The following is a 13,645-nucleotide window of genomic DNA, read 5'->3' on the forward strand; positions in this document are numbered from 1 at the left end:
GGGGCCGGGAGCGCTCCGCGGCGCCCCCTGGCGGGCAGGGGAGGCACTGCGGGGACGGGACCCCTCGGGACCCTTGGGGACACCCCGGGGCCTTTGGGGACACCCTGGGACCCTTGGGGACACCCCGGGATCCTTGGGGACACCCCGGGATCTTTGGGGACACCCCGGGATCCTTGGGGACACCCTGGGATCCTTGGGGACACCCCGGGACCTTTGGGGACACCCTGGGATCCTTGGGGACACCCAGGGACCCTTAGGGACACCCCGGGATCCTTGGGGACACCCTGGGACCTTTGGGGACATCCAGGGACCCTTGGGGACACCCAGGGACCTTTGGGGACAACCTGGGACCCTTGGGGACACCCCGGGACCCTTGGGGACACCCCAGGACCTTTGAGGACAACTCGGGACCTTTGGGGACACCCAGGGACCCTTAGGGACACCCCGGCACCCTTGAGGACACCCAGAGACCTTTGGGAACACCCTGGGACCCTTGGGGACACCCAGGGACACCTGGGGACATCCAGAGACCTTTGGGGACACCCCGGGACCTTTGGGGACACCCTGGGATCCTTGGGGACACCCAGGGACCCTTAGGAACACCCCGGGATCCTTGGGGACACCCCGGGACCTTTGGGGACATCCAGGGACCCTTGGAGACACCCCGGGACCCCTGGGGACCCCCTGGGATCCTTGGGGACACCAGGGACCCTTGAAGACACCCAGGGACCCCTGGGGACACCCAGAGACCCTTGGGGACACCCAGGGACCTCCCCTTCCACACCCTCCCAGGGCCTGCCCCGGGAACCCCCCTGGAACCCCTCTTCAACCCCAGTGTCCTCCCTGAATGAGTCCCACAGGACCCCTTTGAGGGTCCCAGGCACACCCCCAGGGGACCCCCAGTGTCTCCCCAGGACCCCTTCGGGACACCCAATGACCTCCCCTTCCACACCCCCCCAGGGCCTGCTCCAGGAACCCCTCCTGGACCCCAGTGTCCCCCCTGACTGCCCCCCTTGAATGGGGCATCTGAGACCAGAGACAGGAGCGGGAGCTCTTCTCTTTATTGAACCGGGAGGGAGGGGCCGTGGTGGGAGGGTGGGGGTCCCCCTGCCCCCAGGCTGGGGGTCCTGCATCACTTGGGGTCTCAGTGCCGTGTTTGGTTTCCCAAACTCGTGCTGGGAGCAGCTGCCAGAGGACACGGACACCTCGCTGCCATCCCCCTCCCCCGGGCACAGATCCCCGGGGGGGGGCTGTGAGGGGCTGGGGGTGTCCCTGCAGCCCCCCGGGGTCACTTCTTGAGCAGCTGTGCCCGGGCCCGGGTGAGTTTCTCGGCCAGGGCGCCGTCGGTGCCGGGGGAGCAGCGGGACAGCACCAGGTTCATCTCGGCCTCGCTCTTGTGCTCCATGGCCGCCTCGGCCGCCTGCTCCAGGTCCCTGGGGGCACCCACAGCGTGGGCACAGGGCGGGGGTGCCACCCCACAGCCCCCCACAGCCCCCACAGCCTGAGTCACCAACCCCTGCTGGGGGTACACAGCTCAGGGTGCCCCCACAGCCACCCCCGAGAGCCCCAAACCCCCGGTGCTGCTGCACCAGGGACCCCTGCCCTGTGTGACCCCACATCCCACGGCCGCCCCAAACTCACCCCACGAGGACAAAGGCCTTGACCCGCTGCTCGGGGGGCACCCGGGGGGCGTATTTGCGGGCCTCGTACCGGTTGTGGTGCTTCACGGCCACCTCCACGAAGGGCTGGGAGGGCACAGAGAGCAGGGGGTGGAGAGAGAAAGGAGGAGGGTGGAGGGGCACAGGGGGGGTGGTGCCTGGTGCCACCCCCCTCAAGCAGGAAAAGCTCTCACCAGGTACCCGATGGGCGACTTCTTGCTCTTGGAGAACTTCTCCATCTCCTCCCAGTCCCCCCGCGTGGCCAAGGCGCTGATCTTCAGCCACCAGTACCTGGGCACGGGGGTCAGGGGGCTCACGGAGCTGAGAGCCCCCTCCCCAGCCCCCAGCCCCCCTGCCCAGCCCCCCCTCAGCCCCCCACACCTCTTGTCGGGGATCTTGAACTCTCGGTAGAGCTGCTCTGCCCGCTTGTGGTGCCCGTCCAGGATGAGGGTGGACACGGTGTCGTGCAGGGACAGGTCCAGGTAGGGCTTGTCAAAGTCCTCCTGCAGGTGCCGCTGCAGCCGCAGCAGCTTGATCTGCTCCTCGGTGGCCTGGGACACAGTAGTGACCCTGGGGTCCCTGTCCCGGCCTTGGGATCCCTCTCCTAGCCTTGGGAACCTTGTCCTGGCCTTGGGATCCCTGTCCCGGCCTTGGGATCCCTGTCCTGGCCTCAGGGTCCCTGTCCTGGCCTTGAGATCCCTGTCCCAGCCTTGGGATCCCTGTCCCAGCCTTGGGATCCCTGTCCTGGTCTCAGGGTCCCTGTCCCAGCCTTGGGATCCCTGTCCTGGTCTCAGGGTCCCTGTCCCGGCCTTGGGATCCCTGTCCCAGCCTTGGGATCCCTGTCCTGGCCTCACAGTCCCTGTCCCGGCCTTGAGATCCCTGTCCCGGCCTCAGGGTCCCTGTCCTGGTCTTGGGGTCCCTGTCCTGGCCTCAGGGTCCCTGTCCCGGCCTTGGGATCCCTGTCCCAGCCTTGGGATCCCTGTCCCGGCCTCAGGATCCCCATCCCAGCCTCGATGTTCCTAGCCCAGCTCAGAGGTCCCCATCCCAGCCCTGGGATCATCCCAGCCCAAGGATCCCCATCCCAACACCAGGATCCCCAACCCAGCTCCAGGATCCCCAACCCAGCTCCAGGATCCCCATCCCAGCCCCAGAGTCCCATCAAAGCCCTGAGATCCCTATCCCAGCTCTGAGATCCCTATCTAAGCCCTGGGATCCCCAACCCAGCCCTGGGATCATGCCAGTCCCCAGGATCCCTGTTCCAGTCTCAGAGTCCCCATCCCAGCCCCAGGGTCCCATCCCAGCCCTTTGGTCCCTGTCCCAGTCTCAGGATTCCCATTCCAGCCCCAGAGTCCCATCCCAGCCCAGGAGTCCCATCCCAGCCCCTCACCTTGGCAGCGAAGTCGTTCCTGGCCTTGTTGAACTCGTCCAGGGCGTTCTGCAGGGCCCCCACACGGCCCTCGATCCGCTGGGACACGGCAGGGACGTGTCACCCCACACAGGGACAGGGACACGCCGGAGGGGTGGCAGGGAGCACCCTCAGACCCCGACCCCCCGGGGGGGCTCCTCACCTTCTCGGAGTAGCTGGAGTGCACGTGGAAGTTGCCCAGCTCCTGGTGGTTGTCGTCCTGGTTGTACAGATCCTTCAGCGTGTCCCGCTCCTGGTGCCGGCAGAACTGGGGGGACGGGGGGTCAGGGGTGGGGGCAGCACACGGGGGGGGCATGGGAGGGCAGGGGGTCAGGGGGGTCTCTCTGCCCTCACCTGCCTGTACAGGCTCAGAGGGGGTCAGGGGGGCCAGGGGGGTCTCTCTGCCCTCACCTGTCTGTACAGGCTCAGGGGGGTCAGGGGGGGTCTCTCTGCCCTCACCTGCCTGTACAGGCTCAGGGGGGTCAGGGGGGGTCTCTCTGCCCTCACCTGCCTGTACAGGCTCAGGGGGGTCAGGGGGGTCTCTCTGCCCTCACCTGCCTGTACAGGCTCAGGGCCACGGGCTGGTTCTGCAGCGTCATGAAAAAGGTGCCGCGGTTCAGCTCGTTCTTGAGGTGCAGCACGACCGTGTAAACTGGGGGGGACAGCAGGGGTTGGGTTTGGTTTTTATGCACCTCCCGACACCCCGTGTGCCCCTCGACACCCCCCCAGATCTCACAAGGCTCCCAAGGGGCTCCTCCAGACCACAAAATGCTCCTGCCCATCCCCGAGCCCAAAATGCTCCCAAGGGGCTCCCCCAGACCCTAAAACACTCCCAAGGCCTCCCCCAACCCACCCACCCCTCCCCAGCCCCTCCACTGTGCCCCCCTTTATCTAGGTCGGTGTTCCCACTCTTGGTGGCCCCCCCAGCCCCCCATTGTCCCCCTCACCCAGGTCAGTGTCCCCACTCTCAATGGCTCCCCCAGCCCCCTGCTGTCCCCCATTGTCCCCCTCCTCATCCAGATCCACATCCCCACTCTCGATGGCCCCCCCCAGCTCCCTGCTGTCCCCCCATTGTCCCCCTCACCCAGGTCAGTGTCCCCACTCTCGATGGCTCCCCCAGACCCCCATTGTCCCCCTCCTCACCCAGGTCAGTGTCCCCACTCTCGATGGCCTTCCCCAGGGCCAGTTTGCTCCGTTTCATCTTCAGCAGCAGCGGGACCTGTTCCCCGGAGCGCGGCTCGTACTCCAGGAGCTGGGGGGGCAGAGGAGGGTCACTGGGTGCCCCCCCCGTCCCCACCGTCCCCTCCCCTGCCCCAGAGCCCACCTTGATGGCCAGCTCGGCCCGGCCGCAGTCGTAGGCGCGCGTGGCGATCTCGGAGTACGAGATCCCGGGGGTGTCCCCCAGCTTCTGGTTGATGGCCTGGGCCACCTCCTCGTCCGACTTGTCCTTCTGCTGCACCTGCGGGGGCACCACAGGGCGTCCCCCGGTGTCCCCCCGCCGGCAGGGCCCCCCGGCACAGCCCCCTCACCTTGGAGCAGGCCCAGTGCGCCAGGATCCGGCTCACGCCCTGGATCTCCGGGAGCCGCAGGAACTCGCAGATCCGGATGGCCAAGGGGTACAGGCGGCGCAGCACCAGCCTGGGGCACGGGGGGACGGGGGGAACAAGGGGGGCACACACGGAGGGCACGAGGAGTCGAGGAGCTCGGATGGGCTTGGGGGGTCCCCAAGTGCTTGGAGCTGCTCAGCCCCCAGATTTGGGGATGGGGATTGTGGGATGGGGACTGTGGGATGGGGGAATGTGGGATGGGGGAATGTGGGATGGGGGAATGTGGGATGGGGGAATGTGGGATGGGGGAATGTGGGATGGGGGGCTGTGGGATGGGGACTGTGGGATGGGGGACTGTGGGATGGGGACTGTGGGATGGGGGAATGTGGGATGGGGGACTGTGGGATGGGGGAACGTGGGATGGGGACTGTGGGATGGGGGACTGTGGGATGGGGGAATGTGAGATGGCGACTGTGGGATGGGGGACTGTGGGATGGGGGAATGTGGGATGGGGGAATGTGGGATGGGGGACTGTGGGATGGGACTGTGGGATGGGGGACTGTGGGATGGGGACTGTGGGATAGGGGAACATGGGATGGGGGAATGTGGGATAGGGGAACGTGGGATGGGGGAATGCGGGATGGGGGAATGTGGGATGGGGGAATGTGGGATGGGGGAATGTGGGATGGGGGAATGTGGGATAGGGGAATGCGGGATGGGGCCCCTCACCTGTCCAGTAGGACCTCGATGGTGAGTTGTTTGTATCTGTGGGGATGGTCAAGGGAAATGCGGGATCACAAACCCCTCGGAGCTCAGGGAAGGAGCACCAGGCACTTCCCAGGCTCTGGAAGCTTCCCTGCTCCAGGATGGGGCACCTGTGCCAGGTGTGGTGAGCGTGGGGGTCTCAGCCATGACCTTTCCACGATTCCCAGGTGTGATGAGTGTGGAGGGGTCTCAGCCATGACCTTTCCATGTTTCCCAGGTATGATGAGTGTGGGGGTCTCAGCCATGACCTTTCCATGTTTCCCAGGTGTGATGAGTGTGGAGGGGTCTCAGCCATGACCTTTCCATGTTTCCCAGGTGTGATGAGTGTGAGGGGTCTCAGCCATGACCCTTCCATGATTCCCAGGTGTGATGAGTGTGAGGGGTCTCAGCCATGACCCTTCCATGATTCCCAGGAGTGATGAGTGTGAGGGGTCTCAGCCATGACCCTTCCATGATTCCCAGGAGTGTCCCAGCCCTTGCAGCCCTGGCACCGAGGGGCTCCATCCCCCCTGGAGAGGCCCCTCCGGCCCCGATCCCACCCTGGATGCCATCCCAGCCCCTCGAGCTGTGGATACTGGGTGAAGGTGAGCGGGATGCCGATCTGGTAGTCCCGGATGGCGTTGAGGACCCGCAGGTCCTGGCACATCCGCACGAAGCTCTCCGGGGGGAACTTGTCGAGGAAGCACTTCCCGAAGGAAGCTGCCTGTGGGATCAGGTGTGAGGGGGGAGGGAGGGAGGATCTTGGGCCTCCCCCTGCTCCCCCTCGCCCTGGCTCACCCTCAGCAGCGATTTCTGGGTGTGGGGCTCGTGCTCGTAGCCCGCGGCCTCGATGCACTGGCCCACGGCCTCGGGGAGCAGCTGCTGCTCCCGGATCTCCCGCAGGTACTCGTCGGCCTTCTGGCTCTCCTTCTGCAGGGATGGGGAAGGGGGAACCACGGGAATGGGGGACACAGAGCTCAGGATGGGCCCCCGGGAATGGGGAACACGGAGCTCTGGATGTCCCCGGGAATGGGGGACATGGAGCTCAGGATGGGCCCCCGGGAATGGGGAACATGGAGCTCAGGATGGACCCCTGGGAATGCGGGACACAGAGCTCAGGATGGGCCCCCAGGAAAGGGGGACATGGAGCTCTGGATGGACCCCTGAGAATGGGGGATAGGGATCAGCTCAGGATGGGCCCCCGGGGATGGGGGACACAGAGCTCAGGATGGATTCCCAGGAACGGGGGATAGGGATCAGCTCAGGATGGACCCCTGGGAATTGGGGACCCCCAGGAATGGGGGACACAGAGCACTAAGGATGGACCCTTGGGAATGGGGGACTCCCTGGAATAAGGGACACAGAGTTCAGCATGGACCCCCAGAAATGGGAGACCCCCAGGAACGGGAACATGGAGTGCTCAGGATGGGGCCCTGGGAATGGGGGACCCCCAGGAATAGGGACACAGAAAGCTCAGGATGGACCCCTGGGATGGCCCCGCTCCCACCCCAGAAGGGGGGATGTACCTCGTACTCCTTCTGTGCCTCCAGCAGCAGAGCCCCCGGGGCCATGGAGGCAATCCGGAAGATTTCCTGGCTGGCCTCTGTGGGAATTGGGGTCAAACACACCTGAGAGGCTGCTCTGGACCAGGGGTGTCACCTGCACCTGCTGGCACTGCTCCCATCCCCCCGTGTGCAGCACCTGGCACAGGGACTGTGGAATGGGTTGGGTGGGAAAGGACCTCAAATCCCACCCAGTGCCATCCCCTGCCATGGGCAGGGACACCTTCCACTAGCCCAGGTAGCTCCAAACCCCGTCCAACCTGGCCCTGGGCACTCCCAGGGATGGGGCAGCCACATCCCAGGTGCCCAGCAGGGATGTGCCACCCACCCACCTCACCTGGGATCTCGTGCAGGAACTCGTGGGAGGTGCGGGACAGGATCCGGACCCCGTCCAGCTCGGGCACCAGGTGGGAATCCTCATCCAGGACAAAGCTGTGCTCCCGCTAAGGGCTGGGGGGACACGGCTCCGGGGGCAGCCCCAACCCCCCCACTGCTGAGGGCAGCACGGGGCTGTGTGCTCACAGGGGAGGGTCCCTTCCTCCCCTTCTCCCTGCCAGGATGGGGCCAGGTACCCCTGTAAATACCTGTCTCTGGGACAGCGGGAGGAAGGACTTGGGAGGGAATGGGGGGACTGGGAGCATCCCATGGGACAGGGAAAGGGCCTGGGAGAGACTGTGGGGGCTGCAGAGCACTTGGGGGGGCAGGAATCCCCCACCCACCCCTGGCAGGGCCCGTGTTCCCACCACAGGGAGTGGGACCCCCAGAAGAGAGGGGGCTGGGAGGGGTTGGGAAGGGCCAGGGGGGGCTTTGCTGCTCCCCAGGAGCAGGAGGGGAGGGGGGATCCCAACAGCACATGGGCAGTGCCCTGAGCCCACCCTGGGGGGCTCCGAGGTGACCCCCGGGGACAGCAGTGACTGGGATGGAGCCAGGAGTTTGGGCTGGCTTTTGGGAACACCCCCGGCCCCTCTTCCCAAAGGATACCGGATGCACTCCGAGGAATTCCCCACCACCATGAGCTGCCTCTCCCAGGCCACCACCACGGCTCGCTGCCGGCTGCGGGGCCGCGTGCACCTGTGGGACCCCCACCCATTAACCCTTAACCACGGCCCCTGCACCCCCAGCGCTGAGGGGGGACACTGGGGGGTCCCACAGAGCCCAGGGGACCCCCACCCCTTAACCACGGCCCCTGCACCCCCAGGGCTGGGGGGGACACCAGAGGATTCCACAGAGCCCAGGGGACCCCCACCCCTTAATCCCAGCCCCTGCAGCCCCCCAGGCTGAGTGGGGACACCAGGGGGTCCCACAGAGCCCAGGGGACCCCCACCCATTAACCCTTAACCCCAACCCCTGCACCCCCAGGGCTGGGGAGGACACTGGGGGGTCCCACAGAGCCCATGGGACCCCCACCCCTTAACCCCAACCTCTGTAGCCCCCAGGGCTGAGGGGGGACACCAGGGGGTCCCACAGAGCCCAGGGGACCCCCACCCCTTAACCATGGCCCCTGCACCCCCAGGGCTGAGTGGGGACACCAGGGGGTCCCACAGAGCCCAGGGGATCCCAGGAAAGGCTCAGGGGGTCCCGGGTGGGCAGTGCCAGGGGCAGGGGTGGGGCAGGGACCACCCACTCACCAAACCATCTGCTTGGGGGGGGATCGGATGGTGCTGTTGAACTCACAGAACTTCTCCTGGGGGAGAGAGGGGGGATCAGGGAACACACCTGGACAGGTGGGAAGGGCCCCAGCAGTGTGGGAGCCAGGGTAAACTCAGGTGAAGGAACCCGGATTTTCATTTGCTTTTAATCCAACTAAACCAAGTCCATTCTAATTCCAATTTAAGGAAATTAATTTTTTGCCTGATTATTAAACATATATCCCCACTGCTGTGGCTCCAGCAGTTCAGAGTTGCTACACTCCTGAACTCCCTCCTCAGACTTCCAGCATGACCACAGACAGACAATTCTGATACATGACATGAATCAAATGTTATATATTATATATATACACATGGGCTCCTGCAGCCCTGAGCCCGTGGGGACCCCCAGGGACCCCGTGTGACCCCCCAGTGACCCCCCAGGCTCACCTTGAGCGTGGCCAGGCCCATCCAGATGTATCCAGAGTCGCAGAACAGGGCGAGGAGCCGGTGGTTGAAGGACACAGCCATGTGCAGGAACGGCCCTGCCGAGGGGCTCAGCCCGGGGGGGGTCTGGGTAGGACAGGGGGGACGTGGGGACACGTCCTGGGGTCCCAGAGTGTCCCCCTGGGTGGGAGGGGCTGGGGGAGCGTCAGAGCTGGGGGGCCCTTCCCTCCCACTCAGCCCTGTGGGCAGGATGGGGCACAAATGGGACAGTGGGAGGGAGGAGCTGGGAGAGAGTGTGGAGCGCTGGGAGCATCCCATGGGACAGGGAAAGGACCTGGGAGCATCCCATGGGACAGGGAAAGGACCTGGGAGCATCCCATGGGACAGGGAAGGACCAGGGAGCATCCCATGGGACAGGGAAAGGACCTGGGAGCATCCCATGGGACAGGGAAGGACCTGCCATGGAGTGTGGGGAGATGGGAGCATCTCATGGGACAGGGGAAGGACCTGGGAGTGAGTGTGGGGGCTGGGAGCATCCCATGGGACACTGGGGACAGGGGAAGGGCCTGGGAACATCCCCTGGGACACTGGGACTGGGGAAGGATCTGGAGCACCCCCTGGGACACAGGGACAGGGGAAGCACCTGGGAACATCCCCTGAGACAGTGGGACAGGGCCCACAGCCCCCCGTTCCCACGTTCCCACATCTCCTCACCACGCTGGAGCAGGAGGTGTTGTCCAGCAGGAAGAGCTCCGGTCCCACAGCCAGGAGCACCACGGTCACCCTGTCCTGGGACAGCACAGCCCAGCACCCCGGGGGCTGCTGCAGCCCTGGGGGGACAGCGTGAGACAGGCACGGGGGGACAGGGGGACACAGGGGGGCACAGGGAACACAGGGGGGCACAGGGAGGCACAGGGGGGCACAGGGGACACAGAGGGGACACAGGGGGGCACAGGGAGGCACAGGGGGACACAGGGGGGCACAGGGGACACAGGGGGGCAGAGGGGGGCACAGGGGACACAGGGGGGCAGAGGGGTGCACAGGGAACACAGGGGGGCAGAGGGGGGCAGAGGGGGACACAGGGGGGCACAGGGGGCACAGGGGAGCACAGAGGGACACAGGGGGGCACACGGGGGCACAGGGGACACAGGGGGCACAGGGGGGCACAGGGGGGCACAGGGGAGCACAGAGGGACACAGGGGGGCACAGGGGGACACAGGGGGACACAGGGGGACACAGGGGGGCACAGGGGACACAGGGGGGCACAGGGGACACAAGAGGGCACGGGGGACACAGGGGGGCACAGGGGAGCACAGGGGGGCACAGGGGGGCACAGGGAACACAGGGGGACACAGGGGGGCACAGGGGGGCACAGGGGACACAGGGGACACAGGGGGGCACAGGGGGGCACAGGGGGGCACAGGGGGGCACAGGGGGACACAGGAGGGCACAGGGGACACAGGAGGGCACAGGGGGACACAGGAGGGCACAGGAGGGCACAGGGGACACAGGGGGACACAGGGGGGCACAGGGGAGTAAAGGGGAGCACAGAGAGACACAGGAGGGCACAGAGGGACACAGGGGGACACAGGGGGACACAGGGGGACACAGAGGGGCACAGGGGACACAGGGGGGCAGAGGGGGGCACAGGGGACACAGGGGGGCAGAGGGGGACACAGGGACACCCACCAGGGACCTCGGGCAGGCGGCGCAGCTTGAGGTCGTCGATGTTGGTGGCCAGGGAGAAGCGGAAGGCCCCGGTCAGGATGGCCACGCCCGTCCCAAACTCCGTGTGGAAAACCTGAGCCTCCAGCACGTGGTTCTGCAGCACCTCCTGCACCCAGAGACGGTGTGGGGGCACTGGGGGCACTGGGGGGGCCCAGCTCACAGAGCCAGCACGGAGGGGATTGTCCTGGCCTCAGGAGCCACCGGGACACATCCATCCCAGTGCACTCCCGAGGGCTGGGAGAGCCCCTCACTCGATTCCATGTCCCCCAAACCCCACCCTGGGCTTCTCACAAGGGCCTGGAGGGATAGGACAAGGGGGAATGGCTTCCCACTGGAAAATGGGAGGTTTGGGTGGGATACTGGGAGGGAATTCCCCCCTGTGAGGGTGGGGAGGCCCTGGCATAGGCTGCCCAGAGAAGCTGTGGCTGCCCCTGGATCCCTGGAAGTGTCCAAGGCCAGGCTGGATGGGGCTTGGAGCAACCTGGTCAATGGAAGGTGTCCCTGCCCACGGCAGGGGGTGGGATCGATGGGATCTGAGGAGCCCTCCCCCAGCCCCCCGTGCCCCCAGCCCCTCACGTTTCCCATGCTGAAGTGCCGTTTGAACTCGCAGAACAGGTTGTAGACCAGCACAGTCCCGTCCTCCTGGATGCACAGCAGGTCCTCCCCCGCCGTCCAGCCCAGGTGCACCAGGCGGCCGCTCTTCCACTGGGGAACGGTGGGAATGGGGTGGGAATGGGGCGGGAATGGGGTGGGAATGGGGTGGGAATGGTCACCCCGGGGTGCTCCAGACAGCCCAGAGCCAGGGCAGCCCTCCAGGGACACACGAGAGGCCACGGCTGAGGCTGAGCTCTGACTCCTTCTCCAGAGCCTGGAGACCTCACCTGGAGGTCCAACACCTCCTCCAAAGGTCTGACACCTCCTCCAAAGGCCTGGTACCCCACCTGCCCTGGCACTGTTCCCTGACCCTCCACTGCCCCATGTCCACCATGGGCAGAAGGAAGGGAGGATGTTCCTGCTGCTCCAACTCCCAGCCCATCCTCTTCTCCCAGTCCTGGGCAGCAGGGAGAGAGGGATGTTCCTGTTGCTCTAATTCTACTGCTCCAATTCCGTCCCATCCTTTTCTCCCAGGCCAAGTCAGGGAGGAAGAGAAGATGCTCCTGCTGCTCCAGTTCTGCTCCAACCTCATCCCACCCTCTTCTCTCATCCCTGGGCAGCTCCTTCCCCCCACTCCCCCACTCTCCCTTGCACCCCCCACCCCTCCCATCCCGGTGCCCCCGAGGGGGTCTGTCCCTGCCCCCCATCCCCGTCCCCCCCAGAGGGGGTCCCAGCCCCCCCAGCTCACCGGGACACTGGCCAGGAGCAGCCCCGAGGCCGAGTAGATCTCCAGGAGCGGGCGGGAGCTGGGGGCCTTGTCCCTCCGGGAATTCCTCAGCAGGGCTGGGGGGGGACAGTCCGTCAGCAAAGCTGGGGGGGCTTGGGTGTCCGGGGGGGGGGGGGGGGCTGCACCCACCTATGGGCCCCCCGTACGGGGCAGCGGCCACCACACAGTCCCGCAGGTCCTCCCGCAGCCCCCATTCCATGGAGTACAGCTCCAGCTTCCTGCGGGACACCCGGACAGAGGGATGGACAGATGGATGGATAGACAGGCGGAGGGATGGGGGGGGCGAGGGACGGTGCTCACCCCGCAGCCAGCCCTGGGACCCCTGACAGGCCCCGGGAGCTCCCAGACCAACCCCAAGACCCACGGACACCCTGGGATCCCCCAGCTGGACATAGGACCTCCAGCGACCCTCGGGACCCCCCCAGCCAGCCCCGAGACCCAGAGCCACCACAGGACCCCCCAGTCAGCCCTGGGACCCCCCCAGACCATCCCGGAGACCCACGGTCACCGTGGGACCCCCCAGCCAACCCCGGGACGCCCCGAACCACCCTCCCAGCCCCGAGACCCCCCTCCCAGCCAGCCCCAACAGCCCCACCCTGGGACCGCCCGAGCACCCCCAAGATCCCCCAGACACCCCATTCCACCCCATCCGCCCCGGGACCCCCCAACCACCCCCAGCACCGCCTTCCCAAAACCCAGGGCCATGCCGGGACCCTTCCGAGCAGCCGCAAGACCCTCCAGACACCTCGGAGATCCCCCTCCCAATCCCAGGACTCCCCCCAACATCCCCGAAACCCCCCGAGCATCCCCCGGGGACAGTCCTCCCAGCCCCGGAACGCCTCCCAACCCCGCCGGGACCCCCGAGCAGCCCTGGGACCCCCTCCCAGCCCGCCCGAACACCCACGGCCACGCCGGGACCCCGCTCCCACCCAGCCCCGGCACTCCCGACCGGCCCCGGTTCGGGCAGCGCTGCCCCCGCCGTCTCTCACCGGTAAAAGGCCTCCTCGCCCAGCGGGTACCAGTTGGCCGTGTAACAGTCCATGGTGCGGCCGGGACGGGGGAAGGGGACGGGGATCGGGGGGATCGGGATCGGGGGGAATCGGGACCGGGATCGGGACCGGGCGGTCCCGGCGCTTCCCTCCCCAAAGCCACGCCCCTCACGTGATGCCGTGACGCCAGGTTGGCCGCCGCCATCTTGGGTGAGGGCATTGAGAGGAAGCGAGACGGAACCGCCGCCATCTTGGGTGAGGGCACTGGGGGGGTGGAAGGGGAACCGCCGCCATCTTGGGTGAGGGCACTGGGAGGGAGGGGGGGAAAAGGGGAACCGCTGCCATCTTGAGTGAGGGCATGGACACCCACACCCCTCTGGGTCTGGGGTGTCCCCTGACCCCCAAAGTGTCTGTCCTGTGTCCCCCAGTGTCCCCTGCCTGTCCCTCAAGATGTCCTACATCCCCTAAGATGTCCCCTTGCCCCCAAAGTGTCCCCTGTCCTCCAAGATTTCCCCTGTCCCTCAAGGTGTCCATTGTCCCCGAATGTGCCCCTTGC

General features: G+C 66.5%; 1 protein-coding gene across 1 annotated transcript; it reads right to left on the reverse strand.

The window, feature by feature from the left end:
* Positions 1 to 1,037: 1,037 nt before the first annotated feature.
* VPS16 (VPS16 core subunit of CORVET and HOPS complexes) lies at positions 1,038 to 13,253 on the reverse strand. The gene is made up of 24 exons (XM_032686215.1): positions 13,090 to 13,253; positions 12,230 to 12,318; positions 12,062 to 12,156; positions 11,296 to 11,424; positions 10,681 to 10,825; positions 9,706 to 9,821; positions 8,995 to 9,117; positions 8,545 to 8,600; positions 7,898 to 7,987; positions 7,254 to 7,348; positions 6,881 to 6,957; positions 6,153 to 6,284; positions 5,951 to 6,078; positions 5,340 to 5,375; positions 4,593 to 4,701; positions 4,388 to 4,522; positions 4,207 to 4,315; positions 3,618 to 3,715; positions 3,227 to 3,331; positions 3,046 to 3,123; positions 2,040 to 2,209; positions 1,853 to 1,949; positions 1,642 to 1,745; positions 1,038 to 1,433 (listed from the first exon to the last, which is right to left on the reverse strand). The coding sequence occupies exons 1-24, from the start codon at positions 13,140 to 13,142 to the stop codon at positions 1,289 to 1,291; spliced, it is 2,514 nt and encodes an 837-aa protein (XP_032542106.1). The 5' UTR covers positions 13,143 to 13,253; the 3' UTR covers positions 1,038 to 1,288.
* Between the last annotated feature and the right edge of the window lie 392 nt (positions 13,254 to 13,645).

This window comes from Chiroxiphia lanceolata, chromosome 4, assembly GCF_009829145.1.
Source record: "Chiroxiphia lanceolata isolate bChiLan1 chromosome 4, bChiLan1.pri, whole genome shotgun sequence".
NCBI lineage: Eukaryota > Metazoa > Chordata > Aves > Passeriformes > Pipridae > Chiroxiphia > Chiroxiphia lanceolata.

Coding starts and splice junctions, on each gene's coding strand:
- VPS16 (XM_032686215.1), bottom strand. CDS start 13,142: ATGGACTGTTACACGGCCAACTGGTACCCGCTGGGCGAGGAGGCCTTT. Junction 9,118..9,705: donor ACACCTCCTGCTCCAGCGTG/GTGAGGAGATGT, acceptor TGTCCTACCCAG/ACCCCCCCCGGGCTGAGCCC. Junction 4,702..5,339: donor ATCGAGGTCCTACTGGACAG/GTGAGGGGCCCC, acceptor CCCGTGCCCCAG/GCTGGTGCTGCGCCGCCTGT.